At 37.7% G+C, this 23,536-nt stretch overlaps 1 protein-coding gene across 1 annotated transcript; it reads right to left on the bottom strand.

Moving 5' to 3' along the window:
* Window positions 1-515: 515 nt before the first annotated feature.
* copa (COPI coat complex subunit alpha) lies at window positions 516-22,801 on the bottom strand. The gene is given in 31 exon segments (XM_055151595.1): window positions 516-842; window positions 1,037-1,231; window positions 1,894-2,055; window positions 2,692-2,802; window positions 3,286-3,468; window positions 3,716-3,856; window positions 4,032-4,178; window positions 4,267-4,376; window positions 4,849-4,938; window positions 5,480-5,603; window positions 5,694-5,782; window positions 6,305-6,400; window positions 7,174-7,363; window positions 8,016-8,162; window positions 9,185-9,313; window positions 9,315-9,348; window positions 9,794-9,932; window positions 10,740-10,965; window positions 12,349-12,431; window positions 12,544-12,619; window positions 12,720-12,786; window positions 12,942-13,092; window positions 13,755-13,973; window positions 14,175-14,274; window positions 15,138-15,247; window positions 19,084-19,193; window positions 20,070-20,146; window positions 20,328-20,408; window positions 21,008-21,081; window positions 22,161-22,274; window positions 22,603-22,801. Coding segments are annotated over 31 exon segments (3,675 nt in total). The 5' UTR covers window positions 22,643-22,801; the 3' UTR covers window positions 516-782.
* Between the last annotated feature and the right edge of the window lie 735 nt (window positions 22,802-23,536).

The following is a 23,536-nucleotide window of genomic DNA, read 5'->3' as shown; positions in this document are numbered from 1 at the left end:
CAGTCAAATCATTGTCGCTATAGAGATGAAGAGTTCTGTTACATTTACTTTTTAAAGAAACTGTACTTTTCAGAGCACATTTCTAGCATACTTTTACTCCTACTAATATTTTTAATTTTCAATAATATTTTTTACTGAAGTATTCTTAGTTACTGTTATTCAAGTAGTATTTTTCTCAAATACTTGTACTCTTGAGTAATTTCTCTATCACTACTTTGCACTTCTACTTGAGTGCAATTTTTGGCTACTCTGCCCACCTCTATTAGAAGACATAAGTACATTTGATTTCTTCTTAGTTTGAAAAAAGTTTACAACTCTGAGCCAGATCTGGGTCAGCCAGACTAATGGAGTAACAAGCCGTCTTTTTGGCTGTGAATACTTTAAGAAAAATAAACCAAGCAAGTTTTGAAAAGTAATTTGACAACTGAAGTTACACCATAAGTTTATATACCAAGCACTTGATTCTTTCTACATAAATGATTAAAACCAACATGGGATGAAAATGACAGAAGACATTTAAGATAGTGACAGCTTTATTATTGTTTCCCCCCATCTGAAACATTATATTTTGAAGTGACAGGCAAACAGGAGCTACATTTCAGCACAGAGAAGACCCAAGCAGCGAGTTTATTTCTCACAAGTGTTGATTACATACAGAAAAGGGTTTAAAATGTTTCCACAGATATCAACTAGGAGCAGACATGAGTTTTAGATCTTTAGGTATAATTCTGTTACATTTAAGTGTTAAACTAAACAGTTGTTGTATTTTTGTTGCACTTTGTTTAGCGGAACTGGAGTGGACTGACGCGCAGACCGATCACATCTTTTCCAATCTCAGTCACCTGGAAAAATGCAGAACAAAATAATTAAAATTGAACACTGAAAACACCTTACTTAGATCACATTCTATTGTCTAAACAAAGAGGGTTTTTATTATAATTGTCGTATCAGAATCAGTATTGAATCTCAAGTCTATTCCTTAGTAACGAAATGGAGTATAAAATGTTAGTATCATCGTGACAGAACTGGTACAGACCTGTGTGACCCTGCAGATCTGGCCCTTGTATGTGGGGCAGTAGCAGGCTCCGGACAGAGGGCACTTCTCCACTGGGCGCCCGCGGTACAGGGGCACGTATGAGGCGGCGCAAAGGTCGAAGGGGTTATGGGCATCGTAGTTCAACTGGTGAGCATCAGTCAGGTTCTTCTCACACGCAGCCAAGATCTTACGAGTCTGTGGAGAAAATGGTACAAGAGAATAAATGAAAGAAAGTTGATCTTATTTGTAACACCTTATTTTAGTAGATTTTTATTCATTGCTTCGCATTGAACCTTATCGCCAAAACACATGCCTAGTTTGGGAATTCTGGAGAAAAAGGGTCTAATTAAGGATACTATCTGTCTTTTCATTCCAAATTAAAAGTTGATTGTAAAGCTCAATTGTTTTATTTTGAAATGTTTCTTGTGTGAAGTGTGTCACTTCTGGTAACAGTGGGAAATGCTTAAAAATATGTTGATAGACATGGAGGGGGAGAATGGCATAACTTTACGGTGCTCCTGTATACTTTAGGCCCTGGCTGGAAGGAGAAAAACTTATCTGTTAACACTGTTGGATGCGTTTCTTTGGCTTGCTATTAATTCCTCGCATGTTTTTAACTCTTACAATGGTTATGCTAATATGGACAATAAAGATGGCGACTGCTGTTCACGTCCACTTGTACACATCATTCATCTAACTAGGATACTGGAGTGATATATAAATACAACTTTAAACAAGGCTTAATTGTAGTTTAGACCTGATTTAGGCCCTGGTTGAGCCCTGGTTGAGTCCTGCACTGATACTTTATATACAAAGTCACTACAGAAAAGCCCATGTTATTGATCAGTGGCACAAACCTGCTGAGCCACATCTGGTTTGGGCCCGAGCTCCAGGAGACGCCGGGCGAATCCTGCAGCGGTTTTAAAGTTTCTGAGTTTGAAGAAAAGATTCAGAGCCGTCCTCAGAACCAGCACCATGTGGACGGGCTGCAGGTTACAGTGAGTGAAGTACGCCGCCATCTAGAGGAGGGAGAAAGATATGCAGATTAAGTATTGGTGGTTTTCAGATTTAACAATAATGATGATGATGATAGTCATTTTTCCCTATTGATTACATTGTACCCAATAACCTGCTATACTGCAACAACAATTCTGGAAAAAAAAATCTGCGGTTTAACCATAATTAACCATAATTTTTACCTGCCCTATCTGTGTTAAAGGTGCATTGTGTAACTTTTGTGGCGGAGTGTCCGTCAAATGCTTTTTGCCATGTAGATGTTATTGCTTTGTCACAGTATGGCCTTATTACCTTATTATCTTTAGAGACCAAACCAGACCAAGTTACAGGTCACATCTGTGGAGAGGCGACTGCGCTCACAGTCAAAAAGGCCTATTTTTCTAGGTATTTTTGAGCTATAAACCCATCTGTAATTGAATAAATGTACGGTAGAGCTGTTTAATGTCAGACTGTGGAACATTCCAGGCAGAGCAATGACGTATCCATAGACACAAGCAATACATAGACATAAAGTAATATCTTGAGTCAAATAATAAGTCAATATATAAAACATAACAGAAGTGCAGTCTTTCCCATGAACAGGAGACTATGAAAAAAAATAAAAAATAAAAAAACAAAATAAAAGCTCGGGTCCTCACCTCACAAAGTCGTTTCTGTTGGTCCAGAGTATCTTTAGGTAACTTCTTCCTCTCTGTTTCCATGGTGAGACCTACGATGTACTCTCTGCAGATGGTTATCAGCTGCTGAGCCTTTAACAAAAGCAAAAATCAAAAGTATGAACACACAATTACATAGAAAAACTTATTTTTGATATTATAAATAAAATTAACTGCTAATTACCCATAGAAAATACTTATTCAATCCTCTACAGCTAAAATCCTATTGTATTGTTGGAAAAACAAGGCAAAAATCTTCCCGCTACAGCACTACTACAAATGTACACAAAATATTGAGCACCAAAAGATATTGTCACAGCTTTCATTTATTGATATAGTAAATATCATAACAGGCCTAACTGTTGGGTCCTTGGAAAATACGCTTTACCCAATTGCCTGTACTGTGTATTTGAGTGTTTTGAAATTGTTGGTAGGCAGAAAATTTCAGCCATGTCTTTGAAAGTGCAGCCAACAAAGTAGCTTATATGAATTAAGGATGTTGAAATTTAAAATCCTGTAAAACCTAAATATAATCCATTATTACTTTAGTGTATTGTCGTATTGATTGTTGCGTACCTCAGTGATTTCCTGTTTGTTGTCGACCACGAGCAGAGGCACAGACAGGAGGATGGCTCTGAACTTCTCCACGGCCTCCTCAAAGCGTCCCGCGGTGGTGAGCTGATAGCACTGCTGCAGACGAGAGATGAGGTCGGCCAGACGCAGGCCCACAGCGGGGAGGCCCTGCTTCGCTCCACAGTCCTGGAAATACAGAGGAAGGAGAGAGGTTTTTACTCTATCTCATAGTGGAGAGATTTGAATATGGGTCTGTAGCAACATGCTGTAAAACATGTTACTACAGACCCAAACATGCTGTAATGCTCATACATAAGGAAATCCTACAGAGAAATAAAACATTTTTGCAAACTATTAAGACTAAATCAGCAGTCAGTGGTGGTGTTCAAAGCCATGAAATTATGACATAAAAGGTAATCCATGAGTGCAGTACCTTCCAGTTTCTCTGGGGGTGGCTGCGCAGACAGGGCAGAGAGGGCAGTCCCAGGAAACAGGTGCGTCCTCTGGATAAAGTCTGCATGAAGAGGGTCTTATATGGACCGAAGTTCACCACACCCACCTGGTCGTGCAGCAACTGAGAACAGAGGAGATCAGTTAGATTTAATTAAAACTATTTGCAATGTTCCTTTTCTTATAGGTATGGTTGCTAGATTTGCTTTTTTTGCAATATGATTAAGCTTGCAGCCTAGCATTCAGCCAGTAACCATTTCAAGTAAAAATACTGGGAACTATACATTTCCCGTCCTTACCCTCATGGCGGTCTCGTAGGAACCGGCCAGGATGTGGTCCACGGGCAGCTGTGAGTTGTTGCACCACATCTGTGTGGGACTCATGCCTTTGGTTGGAGGCACAAAGAACCCATCTTCTGCCCCTCCACCTGCAGCCGCCGGGAGGTCCTGATGAGAGGAAATGTTAATATATCTGGTACAGGATATGGAGAATTCTTCACTTTTGCCTAAAGAAGATCTCAAACTCTGTTCTCACCAGCTCTGGAGGCAGGTCCAGGTCCTCCTCCACTTCCCATCCTCCTCCGCCCTCGTCCTTCACCACGCCACCCTCGTCTCCAAATCCCTCCTGGGCGTCCATGTAACCATCTGACATACACATAACAAATGATATTATTCTAAAGGTTAAATAGTGTAACTTAGATTAGCATTAACTCTGAGGCCAAAACACCTATTTTTATGAACACAAAAGCTTCCTCTGGTTAAGTGCTTTCATCATGGTAAAGGTGTTGACACGCTGTCTGCTGTGACATTTAAATATAGTTTTATGTCTAGATGTATTTTAGCACAACTCTGTTAATTCCCAATACACAATGAATGGAGCAGGAAGCGCGACTTCCACACTTTCAGGTAAAAACAGAAATAGCCAGGTGGCTTTAGGAATAGGGCCGATAGAATATGGTTACATTTTAACCTTTTTTGTTTTTAGGTGACATTGACATCTGTCACGGAACTACAGCTAAATCTGGGATATACAAAAATGTTCATTAATATGTAATGTTCCTGAAAAAACAAAACAAAAAAACCCTAATGTTCGTGTAGTCAGAGCCATGGGTTTTACCTTCGTCCAGCTGCAGCTCTGCGTCCTCTCCCCACCCTTCTCCTCCAGGAGCATCCATGTCCAGATCAGCAGCCATCTGACCAGCTTTACCTGTACAATAACAACAGAAGAATTATATTTAAATCCTCCAGCTACAAAACTAAAACTAGTTGGTCTAGGTCTTGGAATTAAACCTGGGATTTAAGCAACTACAGTTATAATACATCACATATTCACCATTGTTTATAGAGATTTGTATGAGCAGTACTGACCAGAGTATCAAAAATCAGACACTAATCGATGCCAAAACTAGTATTGAAACTAGATATTCATTTGAGCAGGTATTTGAGCATCGATACTAAAAAGTCACATTTACAGGACAGAAATGAACCTTTCCTGAATGTCTTTAGACTGATCTTGAGCTGTATCAGAACAAGTATAAGAGCACATAGACTAGTATACGCCCATGGAGCACTATGGAACCTACCTGGACCACTGAGGGATTACAAACATATAAGACCACATGGGAATAGAAAAGAAACTATGTTTTAATATTGAAAATAACCTTCTATTCTATAAAGAGAGGGTTTTTTGTGATATTGTGTCTGTTATTCTTTAGTATTGAAATCAAGTTTAAAATTTTAATACTGACCCTTGGCGGCAATGGCTCCCTCAAAGAAGCCCTTGGACACAGTGAGCAGAGGCCAGTTTGTGTCCAGAGGGTTGATGGGAGGAGGAGGCTGTAGGAGCTGGGCATTTGGGTCCACCTCTGGGATCTGGAGAAGAAACAAAACTTAACTAAGCCTGAACAATTTGTACATTTCTTATTCTTGAATTCATCTTTTAAAGATTTTAAAAGAACCTACCGTCTCCTTTTCTGGGTCAAACGTCTCCTTCAGAGCCTCGGCCTCTTCGTCCAGTCCGTGAGTTGCAGCGGTCAGATATGCCAAGGACTCTAGACAGCAAAAAAAAAAATAAAAAAATTTAAAAGGTGCAGTGCGCAACTTTTCTGGTGGATGGTCCAAGTGGCGGACCATGCTTGTCTCCATGGAGATGTTATAGCTTTGCCTGGAATGTTCCATGGTATTGACTAAACATTTCCATTTAGCATTTATTCATTAGGAGTGTTTCTATTGTTGAAAAGTATAATAATTCCTTCTGTGAATAGGGCCTTCTCTCCACAGAACTGACCAGTAATGTACCATTGTGCTGTAACCTGCTTGACAAACTCGTGACAGACAGGTTTAATCTGTTCGGTGGAACATTTTAGACAAAACAATAACGTTTCCATGGAGATGTCAGGTAGCAGACCCTCCACTAGAAATTTTATACAGTGCACATTTAATGCATTTTTTCAAACAGCAAAAACAGTTAAAAATGTCGTTAAAAATTCTACACTTTTTTCCATTTTTGACTAATTTTGAAATAGTGATTAAACATGTCATAGTGTCATATTACTGTATCTTAAAAGACTTACTCTGTCCACAGTTCTTGAGGATGCGCACTCTCTCGCTCACGTCTCCCAGATACAGAGCCGCCTGGTAATGTCCACTCATGTCCTTCCTGATCTCGGCTGCAAACACACACAAATAATATGTCAATTATGAAGACTGATTCATATGTCGGCAGTTACATTCTATTGTTGAAAAAGTACTGAGCTTAACTATTAGTACTTAAATCAGAGGTGTGTGAGTGTTGGTGGTGGTCGGAGAGGCCGATTGGCAGCCTCCCTTCTGTCAGTCTAGTGAAGGGAATGTATAATGCTTTGTAAAAGTGCTTTGGCTGTCTTGTAAGTTTTAAAATTCTAAAAAAGTGCAGACACATTTTAAGATATAAAGAGTAAAATAGCAAAGGCAAAGAGCCAAAAAATGCACATTATAGGCCCTTTACACCATAGATTGTATAATAGAAGTGGTCAGAGGGAGCTTGACATCACACATAGAGTTCAGTTGCAACCAAATGAAGCTCATCGAGGCTAGCAGGTATAGCGGCTAATCTGCAACCAGGGACCAAAGAGCCAATGTTCATATTTTAGTTTGGTGACAAAATAGTGAAATAACTAAAACTAACCCCAGGATCAAGTAGAGCGGGTTTATACGACCATCAGTTACGGCAGTTACAGAAAAAGTTACAGAGAAAGGTGGGATGATTTTTCAATAGAATGTCATTTGGAATAAGAGCTCAAAGGAATCAGATTGACTGATTATAGTGTGTGTCTCACTTGGGGACTATTCCTGAGGAGTAATTTGATATACTGTATTTACTCTATTTGTGTGTGTTAGCAAGTTCCTATGTCCATTTATATTTACAGTCTACACTTTAAAAGTACACCCCTTTCAGACTCACCGATCTTCATCATCTTCCTCAGTTTGGCGAGGTTTCCGGTGATGAGGTAGAGGAAGGTGAGTTTGTCAAAGTTCTTGGTTCGCTGGTAGCACATCTCCACGACCTGGTGATGCCCCTGAAGAAGAGCCGCTTCTCCCAGACGCTCCCAACACGAGCGCTCGTCCAGCGCTTTAGCCGCCTCCAGCGCCACCTGCAGGAGAGGAAGAGAACAGTGTACAACTTCAACAAAAATATATTTAAGCTTTAGTTACCATGTCAGATTGTTAAATGGTGAGCTAACAAACTTTTCTAGTGGAGAGTCTGTTACCTGCTTGTCTCCATAGAGATGTTATTGCTTTGTCTGTTTATGTTACACAGTACAGAATAACCTATATTACTACTAAACTAAATAACTGGTCAGTTCTGTAGAGAAGTGACGCCACCTACAGTAAGTATGTGTGTTTCTGAACATTTTGTGAGGCAATAAAAACATCTGTAAATTAATAAATGAAGAATTAAAATTGAAGTTTAAAGAGACAAGTTAAAAATAAGTTCCATTGTGGATTAATAATGTTAAAAACCATACAGCGGAACATTTCAGGGAAGGCAATAACATCTCCATGGAGACAAGTATGAGACAAACCCTCCACCAGAAAAGTTACATAGTGTATCTTTTTAAAAGCTCTAGAATCTACTTGTGGGTTTTGACTTCCTATTTACATTTTAAACACAAGTTCATTGCTATGGCGACAGGGCTAATTTGTCATCACTCTGAAAACCATAGATTATTCATTTTTATTATTCTCTTAATTATTAATTTGATACAAAAAATGGGTAATAAATAAAACAGTATAAGCACTCACCTCAATGTTTCCACACTCCAGAGCGAGACTGAAGCGAGTTTTCTCGTCTTTGACAAAGTGCAGAGCGACCTCGGGGTAGCCCTTCTTCTGCAGGTATGCAATGATGGACTGTCCCACCAGTTTGGCGTTACGCACCATGTGGAGGACCTGCGATACAAATATGAGAGTTTAATGAAGAGACAACAGGAAATTTGTAAAAGTTAAGCCAAAATTAATCCAGAATTTATTTATCCACAAATTATGAAAAATACAAATAACCCACAAATGAATGCTGGCGTTGTATCCTTGGGCCCTTTCACCCAGTTTCTGTGTACACTGATGTATTAATGTGTGTGTGAATGGGTGAGTGGTTCCTTGATGTAAAACGCGTTGAGTGACTTGAAGGTGGAAAATTAATGTGGGCCATCTTAATGCAAGGGTCTCTCATCACAGCACTTGGAGCTCTTAAACTAATAAACATTTACACTTTGATCTGATTTAGCATTTTTAAATGTATACTCTTTCTAAGTTTAGTTGCCGTTTAACTTATCATTTCAACTGCTATATTATAATACTGAATGTAAAGACAATGATCTCAAGTCATGATTGGTAGAGTAGTCTTATATTTCTATCCATTTTTACAAAACACATAGAGCCATCTGGGAGTATGACGTCACCACATTCTAGCATCTGAACATCAACAACAATATCCCATAATTAGCTCTGTACAAGCTACGTCACAAACCAGGAAGACATTTGGAAACATGCAATGAGAACTTCCGGTGTAGTTCCTGACACTGGGCTCGCCAACTGACTGTGATCAAATCCACTGAAGTAAATGTGATCAGTGGTAAAAGGCAGACTGCATACGTATGTGCTGTTTAGAAGCATCTTGAATTTGGCGCCTTGTATCTTCTAATCGCATGTACCCAGTCTGCTCGGAGTTGTGCGTCAGTGGGGAAATGATGAAAACTGAGGTATGATTGTAATTGTTGATTCGCCGAACATAGCGGAACACTGTAATGGCATGGAGATGAAAAAAACTGGGCAATTTTCAAATTTTTCCTAGATTTTGTCAGACTTACTACCACGAACAGAGCCCAAAGAAAGTTGTCATCTCATTTTTATAAATGTCTTCCTGGTTTGTGACGTGAGTAGAGCCCATAATAGTACACGTGTATAGCCCTGACCTCATCGTATTTGCGGTTGACCAGGGCCAGTTTAAAACGATATTCTGTGGGGTCGATGGTCAGGACTCTGGGGCGGCACTCTCGGTCCAAACAGTAAACACTGTTCCCTCGGACTCTGGTCACATAGATTCGGCAGGTCCAGGGTCCGGATTATACCATGGTCTCTGTGGAATAGACAATGATACAAACTGAAATTACATGGCAAAAATTAACCAACATTAGTGTTTTTTGTAGAATAAATTAAACCCTTAGTATAGGACATGGTGATAGTATTGCCCATTCCAGTCTGTCTATGCTGTTGTAGGGAGTATTATACCTCTAATGACATAGGCCAAGATGAGCAAAACAAAATATTTGACTTGTTTCAAGCTAAATTACCTTCCAGTGGGTTAAACAAAACTGAAAACAGAAATACCTTGAAAGTTAACGTCCTACAAGCAAATTAAACCACATTAGATTAAAGTTCTGTATTAAAGACAAGGTAATAATAAGTCTCACATAATGCACCCACAAAAGTCAGAATTTTCTTCCCTAATCGTGCTGCCCTAGAGGGAATACTGTGTTTTTGTAGTGTAAAACGACGCAAACACAGGCTTGTTGCCTTCGTACCCAGAGGTGAGGGCGTATTTGATGTGGTTGGAGGTGGTGTAGATGAAGACTCCGCTCTCGTCCCAGGCTCCACTCTTCACTCGGATGTTCTCGTGGATGTTACACAGAGACTCCAGTTTACGGTTGCAGATCATGATCGCTGCAAACAAAAGAAGAGGCGTTCAGGGGCTGGAGGAAAAGCAATCTATATCCACTTAGAGTAAATAATAAAATAAAATGGAACTTAATTGATCTCAGTGGAGAGATGTACTTATAATGGCAGCTCTTAAGACACAGTGAAGTGTAGCTAGTAGGACTATGCAATCATTTAATCAGACATTCATCATCAATGTTTAGAGACTTCAGAGGAAACAAATTGACTTTATGGGCTCCAAGGAATTTATTAATTTTGTTTCTGTTTGGGAAATTAAGATTTAAATTTTAATAAGATAAAATGTGATAGATCAATACATTTTGTCATACTGCCAACCCCTAGGGAACAGTTAAAAATAAAAATATTAACAAGAAACAAGTAAAAAATGTAATGTGTGTAAAAAAAAAAAAAAAAGAAAATTTAAATGTTTGACACCCATAATGATAATTACTACATCCACGAGAACGATATACTTTGGGGCTCCATATTTATCATGTACACATTTCTGTTGTTGTTTTCTATGTAATACTGTCAAATTTAAACCGAGCCACGACTAATTATTGGTACATTCTGCCATTTATTTGGTGTTGCTCAGGCCTCTTAATGGTATTGTCTATTTAAAATGGTTTACTGTGATTCTCCTGCTTTACTGTTATTGTGTCAGTCATAAAATAGTTTCAATATTTCTCTAGAGCAATATTTTGTGCTTCAAAATATATTGTGATTTTGTTTTTCCGCAAGTAGAATTTTGTTGTTCTTTTCGTAATAAAATAAAATGGTGTTATAATTTTTTTTTTTTCACTTCGCTCTTACCATGTTTGGCGAGCAGGGCCACGTGGCTGGTGTCCGCGCTCCACACCACGTATTTCACTTTGGCGATCTTCACGGTGGCGAGGGAGCGTTTCTGTTGGACGTCGAACAGCGTGACTCCGTCTGCGTCTCGGAGCAGCAGAGAGCCCGTCCCGGCGTAAAAGATCTCCTCGCAAGAAGGAACCTGCACCTTCTTCACAATCTCATTCTTCAGGTTCTTAATCAGCAGCTGAAATAGAGAGGATAATCAGAATATTGAACAAATACTGCGCCTTATAATTTGGCCAAAAGCATTAAAGGACCCATATTAGACCATTTTCTAATCTATACTAGAATATCATTTCCTCATCACAAACATACCTGGAGTTTAACACACAAACCCTACATATTTAGGTTGTGTTCTTCTCTGGTAATACAGGAAGTGCTCCATTGTATTTTTAAACTCCATGCACCTTCACTAGATTCATTTCGATAATTTCAGACCTGGAATTGCCAATCTCTACTGAACTAAAGGTAAAAGAGTATCTGTTAACTTGAAAACTATTGTTTCATGACATAACAATATGGAACGGAGCATTTTGAATTTTGAAGATGTAGCCTAACAATAAACAGATTACTCGCAACAAGTCTGAAATCATCATCAGTCCCAAATCTCACCTTCCTTCTGCTCCAAATTTTACTCTCACCATAGATGGCCACAGAGTCACCTCATAAGATCAGAAACCTTGGATTCATCTTCTGCGATACCCTCTCCTTCAGACCACACATTCGCAATGTCACCAAGACCGCTTTCTTCCACCTTCGAAACATCGCCCGTCTCCGCTGCTGAAACTCTCATCCACACCTTTATCTCTTCATCTTGACCTCCAGACTCAATTATTGCAATAGCCTCCTCTACGGACTTCCCTACACTAACCTTCAAAAACTTCAACATGTTCAAAACGTTTCCCATCCAACAGGACATCAACTTCAAGATCCACCTGATCACCTACAAATCTAACCATAACCAGGCCCTTCCGTACCTCACAGACCTCATCCATCCACACTGTCCCTCCTGCCACCTCCAATCAGCCGACACTAACCTTCTCACTCCCACAGTCAAATCAAAGTACCAGGCCTTGGGAGACTGAGGCTTTGCCGTGGCCGCCTACACCCTCTGGAAGTTTCTCCCACTTTACAACAGAAACTCAGACTCACTAAACACCTTCAAAAAACTGCTCAAACTCACCTTTTCTTCACAGCCAATAAACACCACACATGACTGCACCTCTTTACTGTTCTGTCTGTCCTGTCCTTGTTTTAGTCTTACTTTATTGTGAAGCGTCTTTGTGTTACTGTGAAGTGCTAAATAAAACCCATTTATTATTATTCTTATGCATGAATAAAAAACACTGCTGCAGGTATGTTCTTGATGAGGTAACAACATTATAATATGGCTTAAAGCTCACAAGATTTTACGTATATACCAGTATAGCTGAAATATAAACTAACTCTAACCTGTAGAAAGGTTACTTAATGCACTTTCTCTTGTAAAATTAAATGTGCAATAAAATAAAACCCAAATAATTGCAGCCTTTGCCGTTTTATTTATCTTCAGTCTTGTCAAACTTACTGAGTGCATACGATCCAGGACTGCAAATCTGTTCCTGGCCACCCACACAGCGGTGAGACCAGAGGACCTCTTCCCCTCAGGAGCTGGAAACCGAATGAATAAAGTTTGTGCAAAGAAATGGGAACAAATGTACACACCATTCACTCATATTGTCAGCTCGAATAATAAAATAATAAAATAAAAGGTTCTCCTTACCATCAGGGTTCTGGGAGTCACTTTCTTTGGGAATGGAGTATAAGTCATAAGTGCTGTTTTCCAGATTGGTCGCCCTCTGGAGGACAAAAGGAGTGTTATAAATTGTTAAAGAAAAACATGCAGTAAATTGCGTTGAATGTTATTAAATGGTAAATGTTATTCAGGGGTTTTCTTACAGTGCAGAGGAGGACGGAGTTCTCTGCAGGATTGTAGGACATGCTGAACACAGGGAACTTGGACCCACTGAAAAAAAAAAAGAATCAAAGTTTTGAAAAGACAATCAGGTAACAACAAATTACCAAAAATACAGAATTATTCATCAAATATTCATAGAATTCATAGTCCCGCATCCCCTCCTCTGGTCCAGCGCCCCTCCCCTCCCTGGTCTATCCCCTCACCTGCGCAGTTGCATGACGGCGGTGTCTTTGCTGCTGTTGAAGTCGAGCTGTCGGAGGAATCTGTCTTTAACATAGTAAAGCATGTTTCCATAGACGGCGTAAGCAGGACGCTCTCTCTCCAGTTTGAAAACGATCATCCCACTGTCATGACCTGAGAGTGGAGAAAATGTGTCAGGGCTCAGATTTCATATTTAAAAAATATTATGCAGCATGTTCAATAATATATTAGCTGAAACTATAACTAGCTGAAGTCTTTGTGAAGAAAAGTTGTAAGTCAAAAAACAAAAACAACTATTGTGTAAATGATTTTGGCAAAATCTACATTTTGAGCTAACTATAGAAAATGAAGCAACATTTGTAGTAAAATCTTAAATAGAGCAGTTTTTTATTTATTTATTTTATGTATTTAATTGCATTCATAAAACACAAAACACATCAACAGTGTTAAACATACAAGGAATGAAATGGAGCAAAAAGAATTCTTATCTTGGAAATAATGTGGTAAGGCTCAGATTTCAACTGAAAATTACAGTAGTAGTGTTTTCTCCTGATACTGTACATTTTGTATTTGGAAATCAAAGTCTATTATTGTACCTTATTTTAATGCATGCCCTATTTATTTTTTAAATTTTATCAGTGTATATTTTTATTCCTTGTTTAATCTTACAATGGCGATGCAAGTTCCGTGGTTGTGAATTTTATTCACTGACAATGGCAATAAAACTTTTCTGATTCTGATAGAAACGAAATGGGGAAAAGTCCTCAAGATGTGGCAGATAAGAGGAAGATGTGTGTAGATTGAATAGTTCTTACCGGCAGCAAACAGGTTGAGGTTGGGATGAGCCCCCAGGACCCAGAACCTGTCGTGGTCCCTCCTGAAAGTCTGGACCCCGGTTCTTTTGGACATGTCCCAGACTCGGATGCTCTTGTCCTCAGAGTTGGACAGAATCAGCTCCTGACGCGGATGGAAAACCGCGCAGGAGACGTTATTGTAGTGACCACGGCAGGTGTCCAACTCCCACGCCTTAGACTCTGGAGAAGTGAAAAAAGGGGAAATATTTAGTAAGTGGACATTTTAGTGTATGAATAAAAATATGTTTTGTTTTTGTTAATTAACTAAAACGTAAATTATCTAAACGGTGGACCCAAAAGAATAAAACTGGCTCTAAATACAAAAAAAACAAAAAACATTTACACTTCAAATCAGATTCTCTTATAAAACACGTCTCTCACCGTTCATCCTCCAGATTTTGACCTGTCTGTCGTCAGCGCCGGAGACGATCAGAGGCATGCTGGGATGGAACGCTGCCCAGTTCACTCCACGGTCATGACCCTGAACAGAAATATTGTTTTCAAGGGAAAATACTATATAACTACTACTTAGGCATGGGACAACATAGAAATTTGATGTCACAATTGTCATGCCCAGAGTTGTGATAATCAGTTATACCACAATAATTATGAACATTGCTGAAAGTTAAAAATGTTATGGATCTAAATAATGATAATTTGAATATTATGAATAGGTTCCATATTAAACAACTGTTATAGAACTGTACTTTGTTATGAGTGAAAGCAACAATGATCTAGAAGAAAACATCAAGGATAAGTATATTTTTCTTGCACATTCTAATGATAAAATGGCAATTATCTTTCTTCTTGATTATCACAATTATATAAAATGTCCCAGAACAATTATTGTCTATGCTTTTTTATCACAATAAACAAAACTGTTTATTGTAAACAAATTATAAACAAAACTGTTTATTGTCCCATCCCTATGAATTAGAATCTACTACAGGGTGATAACTAAATTTGAAGAAGGGAAGAGAATGAACTCTACAGTTAAAAGGCTCCATGAATACCATGTTATATGAGCACCACCAAAGAATTTCAAATTTTATTTTCAAATTTGATTCGTTTAAGCCCTTTTTCAAGGGGTATTCAAAATCACAACAACAAAAGAGAGACAGTAGATCAGACAGAGCTCCATAAATTCAAAACAAAACAGACTAAACAAAACAATAAAATCGACACACACCACATACACTCACTCACACTTTACTGTTAAACATTAGAAAAAATAAAACATGACCAAAACTTTAACCAGTAATAGAAGCCTAGCCCCTCCTAGAATCAGTGTCTTTTTACATAATCTAGGAGATCGAGACCTGATGCTGTTGAACCTGCACCCACCTCCAGCACATGTTTGACCACCGCGTCTGAAGCTCCAAACAGGTCGACTCCAGAGATCCCCCTCACTTCAGTCTCCACGGCTCCAGGAGACAAGTTCTTTTTCCTCAGACCTGGAACCATCATTAGAGCAGCGCGTGCAGGGGGGCGCATTTACACGTTACACACAGTCACAACAAACATAAGGGACGAAACAATATAGGCACATTTAGCATCATTAAATTTTTAAAGCTGCAAGTTTAGTTTCTGGTGAGATCTTGTGGCAAAATTGTCAAAAAACTGCTACTGCTATGGAAAGACATTTGGGGTATGCATTTGTGTATAAGCAGTCATGAAAACTGATACATTCTCAATACTGCTTTTGGTCTAGAAATGTATAGTTGGTTTACGGTTGCATACTTAATATTTATCAAACATTTCATTTAAATGCCAATAAGCTCTGACATAATTCATTTAGTTCGAGTGTATTTTAAAGGGCCATATTATGCTATTGTTACGTTCTAATGTTGTTTCCTCATCACAAACAGACCTGGAGTTGTGTTTTGTTTTATTCATAAGTATTTAAGTTGAGTTCTGCCCTCAAATGTAAAACACACTGTTCCACCTTGTGATGTCATGTGGTAATACAGGAAGTGCTTCACTGTGTTTTTAAACTCCACAGACTTCACTAGAGTCATTTGGATGGTTTCAGTCCTGATATTGATACCGAACTAATGGTAAAAGGAGCTGTTAATTTAAAACAACCACTTCATGACATCACAAGGTGGAACAGAGCATTTTAGGCTTCAGAGCTGCAAGACAGACTAATAGAGTTACTCAAACATGTGTGAATGAAACAAAACACTACAACTCCAGGTCTGTTTTCGAGGAGGTAACAACATTATAACAGAACAAAACGTTTTTAAGCATTTCCAAATAAGGATAAGTGAAATAAAATTACAATGATATGTCCCTACAGTGCTTCCATAGCCATCCACTAGCTCTAAAAAGGCAGTTGCAATTTCATCCTTTACCACTAGATGTCACTAAAAACAACAAAACTAAACATTGCACCTTTAAACTACTGACTGTTGGGCTCATGAACGCACACTTCGGACAAAACACAAACTTCATTTCTTTTCAATTTGAATCTGGAAAAATAATCATTGTACCAGCATTGATTGGGTTACAAATGTTAATTTAAATCAAACACAAACTGATAATAACTGATCATTTCCCAGAAGCAAACCACTTTAAAAAACAAAGCTTGCATTTCGTTCCATTTCAATGACTGTGGTGAACATAAGCTCAACAGTACGATGACAAAAGCAGGGTGTGGAACTAGGAACCTTTGAGCGCATGTGGATGTTTCTGGGGGGAGCATGGGGGTGGACACGGGTAATGCATGGCGAATGGGGCAGTGGTGGTTGGGTTTTGTAAAGGCGTGCTCTGATGGGGCGCCAGATGGGAGAGATGTGAATTTTGTTTGTGAATATTTTTGGAAAAGTTAACATGCAGAGGTGAAAGGTCAGAAGGGATGCTGTAGTAAAAATGATATAATAGAAAATGCCATAAGCTCTTAAAGGTGCACTGTGTAACTTTTTGGTTGGGGGTCCATCACCTGTTTGTTTCTATGGATATGTCATTGCTCTGCCTGGAATGTTCCACAGTGTGGCATTAAACAGCTCAACTTTACATTTATTCAATGACAGCTGGTTTTATTGCCCAAAAATACCAAGAAAAACAGGCATTCTGACTGTGAGTGGGGTCGCCTCTCCACAGATCTGACCTGTAACTTGGACTGTGCAACATTCCAGACAAAGCAATAACTCCAATATCTTCATGGAGAAAAGCATTTGATGGACTCTCCACCAGAAAGGTTACACAATGTACATTTAATACTTTAAGATATGTATAAAGTTTAATACCAAACTGAATATTTTAAATCAGAAACTTGGCATTGGTTAGTAATTATTAGTAGCATAAATAACTCTAAGCAGTTCTAAGGCTGAAACATTTGGGAAAAATATCTAAATGCGAATTTTCTGACAAGCATTGAGATTAAATGAGAGATTTATGTTTTCATAATAGGATTCTGTTCAAAGTTCACATTTTAAATTCATCCTGAAGACCTGACAAAGACTGAAATATAACCTGACAAACTTACACAAGAATCCCATTTCAGAACGTGTCTGCACAGATGGAAACGAGAGTTAAGTTTTTTATGCAGAATAAGATGAGATTTTACTGTTTGTGGAGGAAATTATAATTACTTAAAAAACGCTAGCCTTTGCTAAATGCGTTCATTCAAATGGTGATTTCGATTCACTAACGCAGACGTTATGTCCTGTACTTTTCGCAAATACTTTTATTTGAACCACTACTTTGTGCGTCTACTTGAGTAATTTTATGTAGTAGCGTTACTGTGCTGACTACAATTTTTGGCTACTCTACAACTTCTGTATTTCCTCAAAAGTCATTAATATTTTGTATTCTGCTACAAATTCATTATGTCTCATTATGTCTGAGCAGTAAGATTTCTTAAAAAGTTATTTGTCTAGGTTAATTCTACGCTAATAACTATTTTACGTTAATCTTTGAGGTAGTAGTTGTTGTTGTAAATTAGTTTTGTGAAGATAGAAACTGACCAGCTTGCGTGATGTAAACTGCAGCATAGTTTTAAAAAGCAAAATTCTAAACAGATGAGAGGTAAGTGTCTTGTTAAATGGTGCCATGCTTGTTATAATGACAATAATGAAAGAAGGCTTAATGGAGCTAGTGCAGGTGACCTTATTGTATGGATAATAGGGAAAGGGAGGGTATTGGGATGCAACCATGCTCTATGCAAAAAAAAATGAACATAAAACTAAAATAAAACTCAAAAAAGTCAAAAACAGCACATTTCAACACACAAGCTACCACACAGTTAATTTGTTAGTATTAAAAGACAAAATATTACATTGAAACCAAACAAAGATTATCCATGCAAATTACACAGAAATACTACTTTGTTAAACCCAAACATTTAGAATAAAGTAGTTTCCGTTGAAAATACTCCTGACTAAATGTTTTGAAATTTAAAAAAGAGGTATTTCTGTGAACAGCCCATAGAGATTGGCCCTCAAAACAAAAACAGAGCTGGAGAATTAAGCTCCAGCTTTGTACCACTGGTCCCAAAAGACAACACAAATTCACACTGCAAAAACTGAAAATCTACAATAGCTAAAATGACATGACAAGTACTTTGGACTAGTTTAGATTTGTTTACTTATTAGACTAATTGTTGCAAGATATTTCTGGTTAATTATGCAGTTTAAAGGTTCACTTTGTCACTTTTCTGAAAGAGGGTATGTTATCTGCTACTTCAGGGAGATGTTATTTCTCTCCTGGAATGATCCACAGTATGGCATTTAACTTAACCATCGCCATAGAGATCAGCGGGCCACCTAAAAGTTCAGATTTGTACTGGAGATTCAACTTCTAGTATTTTTGAGCAGTTATAACAACGATAATAAAGGAATCAGTGCTACATAATTTAATGCCGTACTGTGGAAGTATCTGTAGAAAAAAAATAAAATCTCCATGGAGACAAAAAGCCATCAGAAAAGTTACACAGAGTGCCTTCTAGTCAAGCTAAATTACTTAGCAACTAAGTAAGAAAATTGCAAAGTTATATAATGGGTGGTTCAAGTAATGCTTGAGAGATGCTATGACCTCCTAACTTAGCAACTTCAAAATATATTGATATATAGATATTTTTTACAAATACTAGGCAAAATGACAAAATGGCCATCTAAATCACTGCTAGAAATATAGTGAAGCCAGTTAAACACCCTACACCTGATAAGTAAACAAATCCACACTAGTCAAAGCTGCTTAAATTAATTCTGAATGTAACTATTTCATGTCACTTAAGCTCCTGTAGAGGCTCTGTTTTTGCAGCGTGTTTCTGTCCACTCTCCGCTCTCACCAGAGATATCCCACACGCGCACGGTCTGGTCCAGTGACGCCGACACCACCAGGTCCTCAGACGGGTGGAACTGAGCACACATCACATAGTGGTTGTGTCCGGTCAAAACACTGCAGAGGGAAGAAGAAGAGGAGGAGAGGGATGCTAAAAATGGTGGTAAAAAAAAATAGGATCTGACGATAAAACACCAACTATACAACAGCTCACCATTATGTAAAAGATAATGTTACTCATTTTCTATTTTATTTTGACTTGTACATATACACTTATACCTTATTTGACACCTCTTGCTATCTTTGCTACTTAATTAGAATGTATTATTATTACCATTCATATTTTTTACTCTTTGTTACTATAATATATTGTGATGTGTGATCTGCTGTGTCCAAGTCATTACCCTTGTGGATTCATAAAGTTTGTCTAAGTCTAAAATAGGGATGAGACAGGATCACGTGCATCAAAATTGCCACAATACACACAAGAAAATGATCCATTATCCAGCTTTTCTTTATTTTCTAAATTTTCTTTTCTGACACTGGAGTGATTAAAAAATAAATCTTACTTCAGTTCTTCCCACTCCATTTCAAGCATCAATCTTCATTAGTATGAGTCAAACTTAGACTCAACTAGCACTAGTAATAATAGTAGTATATTGCATTAATCTCTGTACCACATTCTGTTTATTTAGCTATGTCACAGAAGAACAAAGAACTATATAAGAACTATATTTATCCAGAGAGACATTTTCCCCATGTGTTTACTTTTGGATTGGGCAAAATAGGAGTTGAGTGAGTTACACCTTTTGAGAAGCTGAAGTTCCAAAAAGCAATGCTTCAATGACAGCAATAACATTAAATTAAACATTTGGATTATGATCATATGATCAAGTCAAAATCTCATCATGTTTCTTGTTCTCATCTACCTCGTTTTGTGAGAATTGTGTCTCACCTACTGTTATTATGTAATATTTAATCATAATTTCTCACCAGACACAGGTCCTGGACTGCCAGTTCCAGATGCGGATTGTCTGGTCATCTGAAGCGCTCAGAATCCAAGGGTACTCCTGAAATACAAGAAACAAAAAAATAATTTTAAAGTCACACTGTAATAAAATATTAACTAACAAACTGGCTCAACATGTCTTAGAAACTTTTATCACTATTTTTTTACTACTTTCCTACAATACATTGCCATTGTCAAACAAAATGGCCACGTGAAATTGTAGTAAATTGTATTAAACTCACATGGTGAAAGAAGGTGGTTCGGATGTAGTCCAAGTGTCCAAGGAGAGTGAAGAGGCAGCGTCTCAGTTTGTAGTTCCACACCTGAGAATGAAATGAATGAAATTAAAATCATGCAAATGAAAATAAGGACAATACAGAATAGCATATATATGTGTATGTAACAGATAATACTCCCTACAACTGTACAACAACCCAGCTAATCCTAACCCTTATGTAACAGATAACCCTATGTCCTGTCAAGCATCATATCATTGTTGCACTGTCTTCCTATGACCACTTGTATATATTGAGATATATTTATTAGTTATTTTCTATTTTATTTTGGCTTCTACATAGACATTCATATAATTATGTCTTATTTGGCACCAGTCTCTTGCTACCTTTTTGCTACGTATTTAGAATTTATTATTACCATTTATGTTCTTACTTTTTGTTATTATGTTATATTGTGATAAGTGAGTTACTGTGTCCAAATAATTTTCCTTGTGGATCAATAGTTTGTCTAGGTCTAAGTCTATATGTTTAAAACAGTACAGTGGACACATCATGTATCAACTTAAAAAGTCTACTGTAAAAAATTAACTCTTTTGTTTATTAGAGCCCAGTGCATAATGACAGTTGGTAAAAAAGTAGGCAAGCAGCTCTTTGAACTATAGACATGCTAATGATTCCACCCTCACCTTAATTTTGTAGTCATCACCTCCAGACACGAAAAGAGGCTGCTGTTTATGGAAATCGATTCCTCTAACGGGTCCTGTGTAAGAGAAAACAACCATTTAAACATGTATTTAACCACATTTTAATGAGTAACTTTTTGGTTGGGGGTCTATCACTTGTTTGTTTCTATGTCATTGCTCTGCCTGGAATGTTCCACAGTATGACATTAAACAGTTCAACCATACATTTAATCAATTACAGGTCATTTTATAGCTCAAAAATCTGACCTACAACTTGGTTTGGTCTCCGTTAAGACAGAAAGGTTTAATGCCATACTGTGAAACATTCCAGACAAAGCAATAACATCACCATGGAGAAAAGCATTTGAAGGACCTTCCACCACAAAAGTTATACAATGCACTTTTAATACTTTAAAATATGCATAAAGTGTAATGCTAAACTGATTATTTTAAATCAGAAACTTGCCATTAATTAGTAATTATTAGTAACATAATCAGTTCTAAGCAGTTCTAGGGCTTAACATTTTGGGAAAAATATCTAATTGGGACTTTTGTGACAAACATTGAGATTAAATTAGAGATTTCTGTAATAATAGGATTATGTTCAAAGTTCACATTTTAAATTCATCCTGAAGACCTGACATAAAGATTGAAATATAAACTGACAAACTAATAAAATTCCATTTCAGAACATGTTTATACAGATGGAAACTACAGGGTTAACAGTTTTTATGCAGAATAAGACTAGTGTGACCAGGCATCCCTATTTAACTGGGACTGTTCTGACAGTTTTATACAAGAAATGTCACAGGTGTCCCTATTTTTGACCAATTTGATACATGCCAACAGTAAATAAATTGACCAAAAATGACCAAAATACAAAAACGTGGCTAAACTGCCTCACATGTGCCGACTGCAGATAAAATTTTCCTTAATTACACGCTCGTTTCACAATTTTATTATTTCCAAACCACTCCAAACCAGGGATGTTCCTGTATTTTATTTTGAAAATCTGGTCACCCTAAATAAGACTGGAGATTTTGTTATTTGTGGATGAAATTATGGTACTTCAGCCACAGAGAAAGCAACCATTTAGACATGTATTTCACCATATTTTAGTGAGTTTAGTTAAAGCCACGTCAGAACCCCTCCTTACCATCGTGCTCGTCGAACTTGTCAATGAGAGTGCACATACGATAGTCCCACAGCTGGATCACGCCATTGTGCAAACTCGCAAGAACCCAGGGCCTTTTAGGGTGGAAACTGAGGCCTAAAAAAAGACAAATCAAACAATAAATAATGATATTTAACAGCAGAACTGACACGAAGTCGCTCATCTTTAGCTAAGGTTAATTGGTGAAAGAGTTGACTAGCAATAGATAGCTCTTTGCACATTTTGTTTCATTTTTCAGCAACTGACAATTAAACTGCAATGATCTACACATTGCTTTGAAGTTAAATGGCACGTATTACATCTTAATCTACATCTATCTACATATCTTACACTAAATACCTAAATAATGCTGTTTAAGAGGATTTTGCGGGTAACATTTGACTCAATCCGCTGCTAGCTCAAATGCTAACAGCTTCGTTCTTACCTTTAACACGGGCCGATTTGGTTTCAAACTTGGTAAGCATAGTCACGGAGAAAATTCCTCCTTGTAACTCTCTCAAATATAAGTCCACACAAAGGTATTAAAGGTGGAAAATGTTGTAGATTTGTAGCTCTAGGCGGCCCGTCCTCCTTGGCCCATTTAGCAGCTTCTTCTTTTCCTGACACGTCGCTGGTTCTTACTTCCGGTTTGGTGACGCAGAAAGATCCACGAAAGCTACGCACAGTGACCAAAAAAATAAAAAATAAAAATAAAAAATTTATTAATTAAATAAAACAAAACAAAACAAAATTCGCACGCTGAATGAACGCTGCAATAATTTATTTAATATATCGTGATGCAGATCATTATAACATTTTCACACACACACACACACACACACACACACACACACACACACACACCTTCATCAACAGTTCAAAGATTGAATAACACAAGATATGATGAAATACATCAATTTATTTACATGATTTGCAGGTCTTTAAAATTTGGGAAATAATTTTTGTTCCATGTTGCATACATGGTATGTTTAAAACGTATGTAACTTTAGAACCAAAAATGGTATGGAAAAAAGGTAAACAACTAGAGTACATATGCTATCTGTTGAATACATTTTTATATCAGATGCATTAACTTGAATTTTTGGCCTTGCTGTATACTTCTGCTTGACCGGGCCTATATATATATATATATATATATATATATATATATATATAGAGAGAGAGAGAGAGAGAGAGAGAGAGAGAGAGAGAGAGAGAGAGAGAGAGAGAGAGAGAGAGAGAGAGAGAGAGAGAGAGAGAGAGAGATAACCAAGTGTGGTGGGCATAGTGTCCAGAAACATCTGTACAGAGTACGGGCTGGAGATCCCAGAATCAAGGTGGGCAACAGTACCTTCTTGAGCCCCTGGCTTATCCACCAC

The sequence above is a fragment of the Boleophthalmus pectinirostris genome, unplaced genomic scaffold (assembly GCF_026225935.1).
Source record: "Boleophthalmus pectinirostris isolate CB_2022bp ecotype Guang Dong unplaced genomic scaffold, ASM2622593v1 HiC_scaffold_16, whole genome shotgun sequence".
In the NCBI taxonomy this organism is placed as follows: Eukaryota; Metazoa; Chordata; class Actinopteri; order Gobiiformes; family Gobiidae; genus Boleophthalmus; species Boleophthalmus pectinirostris.
Note: the sequence above shows the minus strand (reverse complement) of the source record. Positions and strands in the feature narration are given on the sequence as shown.